Source organism: Platichthys flesus, chromosome 19 (assembly GCF_949316205.1).
Source record: "Platichthys flesus chromosome 19, fPlaFle2.1, whole genome shotgun sequence".
NCBI classification, from domain to species: Eukaryota; Metazoa; Chordata; class Actinopteri; order Pleuronectiformes; family Pleuronectidae; genus Platichthys; species Platichthys flesus.
Window position 1 is genome coordinate 19,775,164 of NC_084963.1, and position 13,858 is coordinate 19,789,021.

The 13,858-nt window shown below is 39.7% G+C and overlaps 1 protein-coding gene across 1 annotated transcript; it reads left to right on the top strand.

Annotated features, from left to right (window-relative positions):
* fpgs (folylpolyglutamate synthase) lies at positions 1-12,804 on the top strand. Its single transcript, XM_062412709.1, has 15 exons — positions 1-187; positions 1,457-1,585; positions 1,718-1,771; positions 1,982-2,046; positions 3,392-3,506; positions 4,559-4,636; positions 5,051-5,112; positions 7,166-7,268; positions 7,727-7,804; positions 7,914-8,061; positions 9,136-9,219; positions 9,715-9,865; positions 10,192-10,267; positions 10,621-10,687; positions 11,364-12,804. The coding sequence occupies exons 1-15, from the start codon at positions 38-40 to the stop codon at positions 11,738-11,740; spliced, it is 1,737 nt and encodes a 578-aa protein (XP_062268693.1). The 5' UTR covers positions 1-37; the 3' UTR covers positions 11,741-12,804.
* Positions 12,805-13,858: the final 1,054 nt, after the last annotated feature.

A 13,858-nucleotide genomic window follows, 5' to 3' on the forward strand; every position in this document is an offset into this window, starting at 1 on the left:
ATCGGAGCGCACGCTTCCTGTGACAGCTCGACGCCGCATGATGGTGTGGAAGTTGCGCGTGGTGCGCTGCGGCTCCATGTTTGCAGCGCGGCTCCTGAAACAGGACTGGACCTTCAGGTTGGCGGGACCTTCTCTACGACATTACAGCACAAAGACGGCGCCTCACATACCGGGCATGGAGTACCAGGTAACCGCTCACCGCCTCCTCGGCTCGGCTCGGCGCCGGCTGCTAACGAGCTAGCGAGCCACCAGCACTAGAGAAGTTTACACCAGCACCGAGAGTTATCGTGTGTCTTGTTGAAGTGTAGCTGACAGAACTTAAACCCGCTGTAGAGCCGCTGGATGAGGAATTTCTGTACTGTCTACAGTACTACCACACTCTTACTGTACTACTAACACACTCTTACTGTACTACTAACACACTCTTACTGTACTTCTACAACACTGTCACTGTACTACTACCACACTTTCACTCTACTACTACTTCTGCCACACTGTCGCTGTACTACTTCTACCACACTATTACTGTACAGTTTACTACTACTTCTCAAAGGTAGCTGAACTAATGTTAGTAATGCAAATTATATACTATTCATTGCAGTGTACTCCACAGTACGGTGAACGAAGGTGATTTATTTTACTTAAAGATTTCAATTGATTGAATTAATTAGCTGCTGCAGCCCTAGTACTGTGTCATATGTCTTTGTCCTAGTTTTGAAGTTTCTGTTTGCAAACTCAATACGATATTCTTTACTGTAATTTCGGGCTTTAAATTTCACACAGCATGCAAAATGAAAGCAATTGTCTAATGGAATAAGGCATTAAGTTTTTCATAACAGCATTGTGCATTCATCATAATCATGATAAAGAACTGTTCATCAACAGTTTAACAATGTTTTCTGACTCAATATAAGAGTGGAGCAAGCTATCTCATTCACACAGAATTCCACGTCCCAAAAAAAATAAAGCGTAACGCTGGTCTTGAACAGTAACGTTCTTAGGAGGAATGTGCGCAGACTGTTTTCTTTAGTGTTGTTTGTTGTGGTTAGCCTGTGGTAGCTAACAAGATGCTAGCTCAGCAACGTGTCTGCTTGGTGTCACATTCGGTGTGGAGGTGACGGGGAGCGGGGGTGGTTGGTTCAGAGGCTGGACTGGTACCAGCTTGTTGGGGCTGGGAGAAGGGTGCATTACCGAAGTACATCACACGGATAGGAAGTACAAAACGAGACGTTTCATAACATAACTCTTAGAATGGAGTGAAATGGTCTGTGAAGTGACTGTCTTCCTGCTGCCCCCCTGCCCCCCTTCGAGTAATTACGTATAGTAAAAGCCCAGAACATGTATTTTACACAATATGGGCCCTTTAAAGATTTGTGAGGTGAATATTTAAGCGGAATACTGTTTTGTTGGAGAACAGGCTGTGTTTTATACATTTTGCGGCTTGTGTTTGCCACAGGATGCCATTTGCACTCTGAACACCCTACAGACCAATGCCAGTGCCCTGGAGCAGGTACGACGAGAGAGGAGCAACCCTCAGTTGCAGCTCCAGGCCATGAGAGGCTTCTTGGAGCGGGCCGGTCTCACGGTGAGTCCATTGTCACGTAGCACACAGGGCATAGCTGTCACATCAGTGTGACACCTTTTAGAGCTTCATGGAATGTTATTGTTGGCTTATGTGAGTCTGTTTGTCTTATCTAATGTGTTTTGTGTTTGAAAGGTGGAGAAGCTGGACCATCTTAATATTATTCATGTGACAGGAACAAAGGGCAAGGTGAGCTTACTAAATACACAAGCTGTTAATGTTTGGATTCAGTCAGTAATCTTCTGCCATGTGAGTCACACATTGATGGTTGCAAATTCATAACTATTTATAGTAGATAGCTTTCTCTTTTCAACAAAATCTCAAAGCTGGCATTATGTGAGATCTGACATGAACGGCTGTACAAGGTTGGCTTTTTATGTGTCTGTGTTTCTCTTTCAGGGGTCAACATGTGCATTCACGGAGCAGATTTTGAGAAGTTATGGGTTCCGCACAGGATTTTACAGGTAAAGATAATATTTTGAGAATGATATTTACACTATATGATAGAGAAGGACAGTTGCTGAAATTAAATGAAAGTTGTTAATTAGATAATTGACAAGTTGTAAGCCCCTCCTCTGTCCCTGAAGACCTGTCACAGCTGAGGAAACACTCAGAGAAACTAATTGTTTTTTGTTCAGGAACTAAAGACTTGTAATTTAAGGTGTAGTCATTGGCTGAACTCCATTCTGCCGCACTGATTTCCTCTTTTTAGACGATGAAAGTAATAACAGACACTTCACAGAGCATTTTTTAAGCCACAATGCCTCAATGAGTAGCATTTGCCAGTTCTTAATTCTTGAACTGAAAGGGAGTAAAAGCCCAGTACTGTGAATTTGGTGCATACCCAATATCGCATGTTCTATTTTGCTATGTAACATTTTGATTCTAAATCTAAGTAACAGATGTGACTTAAGGATAGCTTATGAAGTGATGACATCCTCTAAAGCCGTACTGATATCCTATTTACAGGATGATAGGTGGTAACAGATTAAGCCTTATGAATCGTTGTGGCTTCAAAAAGGGCAATGAAAATCGAGTGGCTTGTAAAACTTATGGCAGCTCCAAAAGTCTAGGGCTAAAGCACTATAACACTGATTTGATATGAATAGTTGTCTCAAGTGTGCAAATTAAAATCCAAGCAAATCTATGATTTTGTGCAGATGTGCTGCATCAAATATTTGTTTATGTAATATGTCACAGTACAATAATTAATATGTTGCTCCAAAAAAAATATTGTTTGTTACCCTTAATATCAATGTACCTTTAGGCCTTTGACTCTGGGCTTCATGGTTTATAAATGTGTAACATGTGATGTTATTGTATAATAATATTCATTTAATGATTCATTAGTGTTATTACCTTTTTATCTGATATCCATGTGTTCTATTCCTATGATTCTGTCCTTCTTGTACATATTGTTCTCCATCTGCCAGCACAAAATGAATGTCATTTAAACAAAAAATGTCAAACTCAATGAAGCACACGATATGTCTAAAACACCTTAGGGGGCATTTTCTGTACAAAAAAGTATGTATATCTTGACTTTAATTTATGCTGTTTTATATCCAAGACAGCACTGATTATCAATCCCATATAGGTTAGACTTGTTTACAGACAACTTCTCTCCACATTGTCTTAACACTTTGGTTTGTTGCTGTTCTAATTTCTTGGGTTATTATTTACTTGTTTGAAGTTGATGATAAAGAAAGTGTTAAAATGACATTTTACATGGGTAAGAAGTTATTTATTTATACTATATAAACTGTAGAAGGGTTAGTTTTTCAATTAAAGTTTCCCTCTTGGTTGCAGTTCTCCACACTTGGTAGAAGTCAGGGAGAGGATTAGAATCAATGGGCGGCCCATTGGAAAAGAGCTCTTCACTAAATACTTCTGGCAGATTTATGGACGATTGGATGAAACAAAGGTAAGTCATTTATCAAGGCAGAGTTGTGTAAAATGCAGACATTTAAATGTGTTGTTATTGAAGTAAAACTGGACTGAGTGGAAAGGAACCAACCAACCCTGGCTAATCATTCACTGCACTCACATCACTCAGTGCAATGACCTTTGATCATCTCAAAGTAACCATAGGCATCCCAATACATTGTGTATAATCAGCCTAACTCGAGCATTATCAGTGTCACAAGATTTAATTGAATTTGGTGCCAAATGAGAACCTTCATGCCAGGATGAGCCTGACCCTCATGTGATCGAACACATACTGTAGGTCACAGTAGTGTTCAGTGTGATGTTTGCCTGCTGTTTAAATATTTTGGATAGATTGATGGTCTAACAAAAACCTTACTGTGCAACATTTTGAAGACATGCCTCAAAATCAAAGAGACTTGCAATTTAATACATGTATTTTTGGTATACATATGACTGTTTCAACTGTTGTGTTTTGTAAGGAACACAAGGGCTGTGTTTTGATTTAACTCTTTGAACCCAATTGATGGTTTGATTCGAAACATTGAACCACTATTTTGTGTTATAGATAGTGTTAATCGTTAGAAAACCTCTTTACATGACAAGACAATAGCGGCACGGCACCAATGTCATTAAATACAAATAAATGACATCAACATGAAACATTGATTTAAAAAAAAAAAAAAATGTATATCTCTTCCTGCATGCTCTAATCATATTTGATCAGGGGAGCAGGATCCTGACACTGTCAATCCTGACTGGTTGAATATTGACAAGGATGGTCTCAACTTTACTATGTGCCTTTAGATAATGTACAGTATATTATCAATTGGTGCCATACAACCCTAAATTATAACAAATAACCTTAAGGAAACAAAGACTTTTTTAAACTAGGATCTTCTTATTGTTTACAATAAAAAAAGGTGGATCATTGAATTAATTAAAGATGCTGTCTTCAGAAATATTATACACTCGGGGACTTTAATATACTCCATGCATAATGGTAACACACAAGTGATGCAGTAATTTGCATATGCTTGACCTCTAAAGGATACCCACGGAGGAACGATGCCGGCATACTTCCGTTTCCTCACCATCTTGGCTTTCCATGTGTTTCTTCAGGAGAAGGTATGCTGGCAGCTTGGGTGATGGGGTTGCAAGTAGAGATAGGGTTCTACTCAGTTTGTTCTGATATAACTAACTTCTAGTTCTATACTCTCCATTTTTAATGTATGTTCCAGCCATAGATTTTTATCTGATTAGCTACACACTGTTGTCTGGACTGTAGATTTTTTCCACTACGTTATTCTACAGGTCAAGAAATAGAATAGTTTGTCAATTATTAGAATTGTTCAACAGTAGAAGTATGTAGAAGTTCAACAGTATATCAGAGAGCTTCGCATTGGTTAAGAAGTCTTACTCTGGTTAGTTAGTTGTAGTAACAAAGTGTTGAACCAGTTTCGCCCTCCTCTGGCCCTTCAAGTAGGATGAAGGGTTTTATGACTTATTCTAACTTGTGTTTTAACACCACTTTTTGTTCAGGTGGATGTGGCTGTAATTGAAGTAGGAATTGGTGGAGCATATGACTGCACCAATATTATAAGGTAAGATTCTCTGTTTGAAGCCTAGAGCCTATATTAGGATGGCTTAATACGTTCCTCCTCCCAGGCTTATGTTAAACGTTGGCCGTACCCCACCCTTCAACATTTTCAAGAAAATCGATTCAGAAGTTTTTGTGTGATCCTGTGAACAGTCAAATGGCAATGAAAACATAAACTCCATGGCAGAAGTAATGATAAGTAAAGTGTTAAAGGGTAATTACTATTTGTAAGGGACAATTTTGAAAGGCAGAGTAATTTACATCTTATTCTAGTGAGCATTTGTGGCAGCTGGACAATGATTGTCTAAATTAAACCTCACAGTGTGTTTGTACTAATGAAGGATTATCAGCCACTACCATGTTGTGGTTCAATTATATGGTTTTCATAGTAGTAATAGTAGCACGGCTCTCCCTCTGTCAGAGTGCCGAGTCAGAATGCCTCGAGCCTGGGTAGGGGCACGGAGCGAGGGCTCCTCTCCACCAGTATTTGATGACAATAAATTATTTTTCCATGGTCTAGGCTCCACCAGCGGGTCCCCACCAATAACACCGCTCTGTTTTGCAGCTTAAGGGTAAAAATGGCCAATTCAATACAAGTATGATGGCGTAAGATTAGGTATAATGGTGCAGCACCATTATTCCATTCTTTGGGGAGAGGACTGAGGAGTAATACTACATAGTAATATTTTGTTTTACAGAAGAGTAGAATTCTATAGGACAGAGGAATTACAGAAACAGAGTTTGTGTTCGCAGAAACGCTTTCAAACCACTTCAGGATAATATTGAGGAACATTTATTAGGAAAGATGAATTGGGGTGTACATATTTGTATTTAGTCTTTTTGATTGTCACTATTTCATGCCTCAGAAGCAGAGTAGGAGAGAAAAGAGAGATGGGGAATTACATCCAAAAACACAAACCAGGGTTGCGTATTTGTGAGTGAATCTAAAGTGACATGAAGATAATATGTGATGAGATAAACGTGTATCCCACGCGGGAAAATTCCCTCAAACAGAGCAAAATCTCTTCTGACAGCAGAAGTGGGTGCAGTCATGCATGTCACGTGCACTTGTATTTGACAAGTAGTGCAGACACATGTTTTGTGCTTTCCACTCAGTAATTAAACTTTTTGTTTCAAATATAAGCTATATATATCCCAACAGAAATATAAGTCCAAGTTCTGAAACATAACCACTATCTGTAGTCTGCGTACTAATGTGTGACATTAAATATGTACTGAAGTTTTATTTATTTTACTATTGATAAATGACTGGTAAAACTGATCTGACAACAAAATGTTTTGGCTTAAAGAAAGTCGTGACAATTTTGTCCTTGCAGAGCTCTAGTGATTGAACTCTGGATTATATTCATGAAAGAACGCAGGAGATTATCAAGAGGATTCACCGTGATCTAGTGGGCGCTTTGATGACTTTTAATGTCTGACAACGGCTTTAGTGTAGTGTGCTGCAGGGTGTGATGAGAAAAAGGATATAATGACTTTGGTTGCAGTAAAACACAGCATAGATGACCACAGTGCAGCAGAGGATCCTGAATAGAAGGGTCACATGGGCAAGTAACCCCCTTTGTGTGTAATGGGAGATGTGTGGTTAAGAAGATTACTTTCCGCCATCTCTTACTTTTTTCTGTTAAGACCCAATGTGTAGCTATTGTTATAACCCTGTCTTCATGTTGATAAAATAAAAGAAGTTCAACTGTGCCAGGTGTTACCACATCTTTTCCACCTAAAAACAGAGTGAAAAAGATATAGCTGTTTTTATTGATGTTAACTAGGATTTGCTGTGGACAGAGATTCCCTACAAATAACCTGGAAGCACTATTGTGGAAACATTGTTTTCACCCAAAAAGGATTTAGACAGAATCAACCATAGAGGGCTGCTATTCAGTTTGCTTGAGTTAGCTTGTTAAGTTATTCCTACATCTGTTCCTGTTTTGCACTGTTGCTGAGGAAGTTGATTTATCAGCAGCTGTATCATTAGGTTTAGGCTTTTATTACATCTTTATCAATGTCTTCTCCTCTCTATGGTTGTGTCCCAACAGGAGGCCGTGGGTGTGTGGCATCTGTTCTTTGGGTATAGACCACACTCAGATTCTTGGAGACACCATTGAAAAAATTGCCTGGCAAAAAGGAGGCATCTTCAAGGTGTGTTGTTCTGCTCATAACAGAAATGCAGTGCTGTGATTGGACTAAATATTGAAAGTATAATAGTCTAGATCATCCTAAAGTCATCCTTTTTTTAAAAACTTTTCATGTCTTGAAACCTCTCGACAAATATCTGAAAGCATGTTCAAGTGTCACAGTAGCGAATGCTCTTAGAAAGTAGTAAAACAGAGTTTAAACAAAATGCACAGTTTTACTTTGTTACCAACAGCTCCACATCAGCAACAAGGCTCCTTCACTGATTCTCCTTCTGAGTTAGGTTTCAGGTTCTTAGCTATCAGCTCGATGAGCACAAAATCTGCATGTTAAACATGTTATCTGCCAGAATGTAGTTTTCTGGTTGGACAGAAATCTCCACCAAAGAGGGTTAACTTACTTGTGGAGTATCTTGTACACTTCTATCATCACACATACTACTCATCCTGCTCTTGTGATTTCAGCTGGGGGTTCCTGCCTTCACTGCCAAACAACCAGAAAATGCAATGGCTGTGCTCAAGGACCGGGCCACGGAGATTAAAGTAAGTGACGACACGTTCTAATACTTTCAGTCAGTCTGTTGAAATGCCCCCTCTAGCTGCTTAGTTGTTTGTATTTACATTTTTACATTCTCACTTGTTGTTGTCATAGTGTCCTCTGTGGGTGTGTCCAGAGCTGGAGGACTATCAGGCAGACTGTGGACCTTTGCGTCTTGGCCTGGCAGGGTTGCATCAACACACAAACGCCTCCCTGGCCCTCCAGTTGAGTCACACTTGGCTACAGAAAAGATGTCTTTCAGGTGGGTTTAAGATGTGAACCTGCCTCGTAGGACAGAGTTTAACCTGAAGTCATTTTGATTACCACAGATCCTGCTTGGTAGCACAGGACCAGACAACACATTCTTAGGTGGATGATGGTTAAATGTTGCACTTTCAGTTCTGCGGACACTACTCTGGTTATCTCTTCCATTGTACATTTCTCATCTCATCTAATGAAGACCTGTCAGGTGGATGGATTATTTTGGGAAAGTAGAAATATGTGGTATGCACAGTGAAAATAAAGTCGGTTTTATAACCCTTTTCCACAAGAGTGAATCAAGTGCTAGTGCTTGTTCAGAGATGGTTCAACTTGCAAACCTTTTTCAGAATAGTTGGCTTTTTCTTGGGCTAGAGCAGAAATCACATTACCATACATGTCCCTGTTAACACTTATTTTACACGAATATATCTTCTATGTGATGGGTGAGGCAATCGGTTGTTTTTTTGGGGTGACTGTTTGGGTGATTTGTCATTGTATCTTGCTAATATAATGGCCTGCCTCCTCAAGAATTTATCAACTTTATAAATGAACCCACGAACTAACATTTAATATTGATTATTTTTAATGATATATATTCAGTCATTGAGTCCATCCAGACTCCTCCTGCTCACTTCTCTCTTCTTGTCTTTCTGTTACGCTGACATGTAGACACACCGACACACACTCAGCTGACATCCTCTAACATTGGGTTGTTTGTAGCCACTGGTTTGAGACTAGGCACTGGCTCCCAACTGACCCTGGAACTGCCTTGGTGGAAAGGGGTAGTAATGAAATTATGCAATATTGTGAATAAGCCTCGAGGAGAATCCTCATATCAGATAAAAACACAAGGTAAAAAGGTTACAAAATTACCTTTACAACCACAATAATAACCAAGTTCAAAATATCATGCAAACAATCTGTGTTGTCTTCATAGATTTCCCAACATTACGTACGTTTTAGCAGAAACCTATGAAAACATGTATGACTTTAACAGAATGAAGAAGACAGCATTGTGTGTTGTTATTGTCTTCCAGGGTTTAAGTGTTGTCTACGACATGTCCTCTCTCAACAGAAAATAGCTTTCCTTCCACCATTGCTGAGCACACAGGAGTACTTCAGGCCACTTCCTTTAAGCCCAGCCCCATCATGGTGAAAGGTGAGTCACAAAAACAAAATCATTTCCTGAATATCAGAGCACAGTTAATCTAAGATAATCATGAATTTGTCCCACAGTGGGGAAATTGTCTTACGACAAAGAAAGATAATGAGATTTCTGACAGAGCTTATTCAACACATTGGTGTGTTCAGGTGTTAACTCTCAACTGTAAACAAGCTAAATTCGTTTAATGTCAAATAAAGATAGATATTTATGTTTTTATGTATCGTGGTGATAAAAGGTAACTGGACCCTTCTGCCTTTTAAAATAAATATATATATATATATATATATTTGTCTGAAAATATACATATACAATATACAATAATACATTTAAATTATGAACAATATTAAGATGTACCATACACACAAACCGGAGTAATCAGTGAGGTCAAGCCCAAATTAACCAAACTGATTAGGCAAATACACTGTTAACAAACACAGTTTCCAGGCTAAATGTGTCATCATCCTGTGTGATTGGTGTGTTTGGTCTCAGGACTGGCAGATACTGAGTGGCCAGGGAGGAATCAGACTCTGAAACATGGAGTAGTCACCTACTTCTTGGATGGAGCTCACACCATGCGCAGTATGCAGGCCTGTGTGCAATGGTTCAGAGATGTTGCAGCCCAGCATGAGAGGAAGGCAAGGTGAATGGCTCCCCCCTACGACATAAGGCTGTATTACACCTGCATGCATCAAATAACCTTTACAAGTTCAGTGGCTTGAGTGCTAGTCTCTTCTGAAAGAATGAGAGCAACTTCATGCACAGTTATTCAGAATACAAGCTAAACAGGAAATACAAATATAAAATATCTTAGCTTTAATGGGTCCCAGCACGATAAGCCAGTATGAACATGATCAGAAATGCCTGATCGAGTATCTAGTCACTTTTAAATAGAATGATTTGGATGTGAGCTGCTGCTTTTTGCTTTTACTTTTTTTGACCAATAACTCTGACATATTTGTGTTGTAGTGGACCTGTTGCCAGAGTTTTACTCTTCAATGCCACAGGAGAGAGAGACTCAGCAGCCATGCTTAAACTCCTGGTGGTGAGTACAGCTGTGTGTTTAGCCCTTCACAAAATGACAATGTTGTCATAATAGCTGTTTGCAGTATGTTGTGGTTATGTTTTTGGATTTCTGTTTATTTCCATTTTTGTCAAACATGTTTATTTCCGTTGTTAAAATCTACTGGAGATGTAAAAGAAATATAATTTGTTTTAGTGAACAATCGGCCTAGTTCAAGACAAATTCTTGTCCGTGATTGGCTCCTCCTGCTTCGATCATTCTCAGATTGAATAATGTGAGGTTGGATTTTCATTAAGTTGTGTGATAAGTGTACATGTTGGGAAAATTGTTAACTTTCTTTTTCGTGCTGTTCCACCTCTTGTGTTTCTATTCAGCCATGTCATTTTGACTTTGCTGTGTTCTGCCCAAACATCACTGAAGCCGTCCCTTCTTGTAATGCAGGTGAGATCATTTAGGCTGTTTCATGAAGCTGTATTTGGTTTACAACCACCTCTACCTGAAGGTTTAATGGACTATACCAGTGTTTTTTTTATTGTTAACATAATACCTAGAAATTCTAAAAGAATTATTCCAGACCATTAAACACACTGTAGTTTTTAGAGTGACATCCTCATTATTTACATTGTTTTCAGAACATATTCAGAGTCGTTTTAAACATTATTGTGTTGTACATTTAAGTCGATAGAATATCTATTTTGCCAACAGTCTACACTATAATCTGTGATGATTTTGGTGAAGCATGATTTATTAAATTTAAAACAGAATTCTTTCGTTTAGAGAAGTGTTCAGAGCAGGTCTACAGAGCTCCTTAGGCTTGATCAGGACTAGACATAGTGTGGTTACTCTTATAAGGTTAATCATTCTGAGTACAGTCTTGTTTCTGTCTTGGTTCCTTCCTCTAAAAAAGCACAATGGTTCCAAAGCTGGCAAGACTTCAGAAAACTTCATATGTTTACCTCACTGGACGGATATCTAACAACTTAATATAAATATCTAAATATGCATGTTTCCTAAAATGTTCCATAGTGTCTCCTCTTATTGATACTGTATGTGATTATGTAAAATCTTAAATTGTCTGTGTTACTAAAAATGTTTAACCTACATCATCCTGTTTCAGACCAGCAGAACTTTAACGTCTCGGTGGAGAACATGTTGACTCGCTGCCTGGACAATGAGAGGAGTTGGCGTCTTCACCATCGTAGTTTAGATGATAAAAGATCGCAGCTGTTCATCGAGGAAGCCCTTCCCCTGGTCCCTGAGAAGAAAACCGACACCCTGGTCTTCCCGTGCATCCTCAGTGCCCTTCAGTGGATTACCCAGGGCAGGGATTCAGTGCTGACAGACACAGCAAAGAGGGTCTTAACTGTTAGACCCAGCATCATGGCCAAAGCTCCTCCACTCTGCAACGTAGCCGAGATGCACATCCTCATCACCGGAAGCCTCCACCTAGTGGGGGGAGCACTCAGACACCTGGACCCAGCTTCCTCCAACTAATTGGGATCATGTGATCTGAGTGAATGCAGACGGTTGAAATATGAGTTATTCCTTTACTTCTACAACCTTTGCGGAAGAAAGATCATATCTGTCTGTATAGATGAGCTTTTTGTACCTCAGGTGTTTACCTGAATACAAAAAGCTGCACACAGTTGTCTGCTAAGAGTCAGTTAGTGTGGACAAAGGCAGCTCCAGGCTTTAAAATAGCCCCAGCTTCACATTGAGCCTTACAAGTGACTGCACCAACTAGTGGTCTTTTTAGTCTTACATTAAGCAAAATTTGTTTACAGGAAGTGCAGAGGATACAGTCATCTAACGTGTGTGTGTTTGCTTGTACTTGTCTCTGTGTGTGTGTGTGTGTGTGTGTGTGTGCATGCATGGGCGAGCGAGCTTCAGCAATCACTGATGCCACCTGGATGAACCGCAGTGATATAATAGGTCTTCTATTCTAATCACATTTTTACCTACAACCTGAAAATGATACATGGATTTAAATGAAATTTTTCTGTTTACAAGTCTACATTATCTGTAACACTTGACCGTTATTGTCTTTTTTTTTATCCAATGAAAACAATTTTGCACGGTTTCTACCTTTGTCAAAATTTGACAATGTTCTTCAAACACATGACAGACTCATCTTGGTTATAAATGTATAAATATTCTAACTAGTGTAACTGCCAATCAAATGAAGTGTAATCTGCTTTACACTGGAATTATATTTAAATGATCCTTAATTTAAATGTGTTTCATCTGACTGCAACACATGCACTTATGTAGAAATAATGGTGAGCGATATGCAACAATATGATGTATATTTATCATCTGGCTCCTAATTTCATGCACTGAATCAGATCTGATAGAGATGTTCAGCTGCATATGAGGTTCAACCACATCCTGTCACCCTGTCACCAGTTAAAAAAAAAACAAAAAACGACATGTATCTGTCTGTCAGTAGTGAAGGTAAGATATCTGCTCATATCTTAAATATGATTGATTGTGTAAATTGCATACACAATTGGTTTGGATATTACATCCTAAATAAATCCATCTCCCGATGTGCTGAACGCTTTCTCTTTTTTTATTACTTCTGTTTTTCCATGCCTTAAATGTGATTTTACTTAACAGTAGTGTTAGATTCACATGCACCTCTCACATTGCATCTTAATGCAGCCCTGGAGTTGCACATAAATCATTGTGATGGGACTGTGGTGAGGCTTCCACTTTTGTCTGTTGAACATATTTCTAACACTGATCAATCAATCAATCAATCAAATTTTATTTGTATAGCCCATATTCACAAATTACAATTCATCTCATAGGGCTTTAACAGGGTGTGACATCCTCTGTCCTTAACCCTCAGCAAGAGTAAGGAAAAACTACAAAAAACCCTTTTAACAGGGTAAAAATATGTAGAAACCTCAGAGAGAGCCACATGTGAGGGATCCCTCTCCCAGGACGGACAGAAGTGCAATAGATGCCACGTGCAGGAGAACATCATCAATAATCAAAGTCTCTAGCAGCATTGATGAAGCACAGTCCATGCTCAGCAACCATCTAGACCACGATCCACCATCCAGACCAGACGCCACTTCAGTCCTCAGTCACCGTCCACCGCCGCCCACCAGGAGGACCCATCACAAGCCACCACTGCGGTCCTGGTCCACCGCCCGTGCCCAATGCCAACGCGACACAGGGTCCGCCACCAGCACCACGATCAGCCCACATGACTCAGAATCCGCCACACTGGATCCAACACCGCGACCCCCGGTGCGCGATCCACAAACCGTAATCCACGGTGCGGCCACAGAGGCCCTGGATCTGCGGGTGATAAAGCAAAGGGATTCCGGGGAAGGGGGATAGGGATGGAGAAGAGGAAGGAGAAGCTGGAAAGAGAAGCTCCGTGTGTCATGTGTCATAAAATAGAACAAGTAACGTTCTGGCGCACTAATTAGCTCTAACTATAAGCTTTATCAAAAAGGAAGGTTTTGAGCCTACTTTTAAACGAACAGATGGTGACTGCCTCCCGAACTGAAAGTGGTAGATTATTCCACAGCCGAGGGGCTTGATGGCTAAAAGCTCTGGCTCCTACTCTACTTTTAGAGAATTTAGGGACGACAA

Bases quoted from the DNA above. Each gene is read 5' to 3' on its own strand.
- fpgs (XM_062412709.1), top strand. From the start codon at position 38: ATGATGGTGTGGAAGTTGCGCGTGGTGCGCTGCGGCTCCATGTTTGCA. The intron at 4,637-5,050 runs GTATGCTGGCAG...CTTTTTGTTCAG, and splicing joins ATGTGTTTCTTCAGGAGAAG to GTGGATGTGGCTGTAATTGA. The intron at 7,269-7,726 runs GTGTGTTGTTCT...TTGTGATTTCAG, and splicing joins AAAAAGGAGGCATCTTCAAG to CTGGGGGTTCCTGCCTTCAC.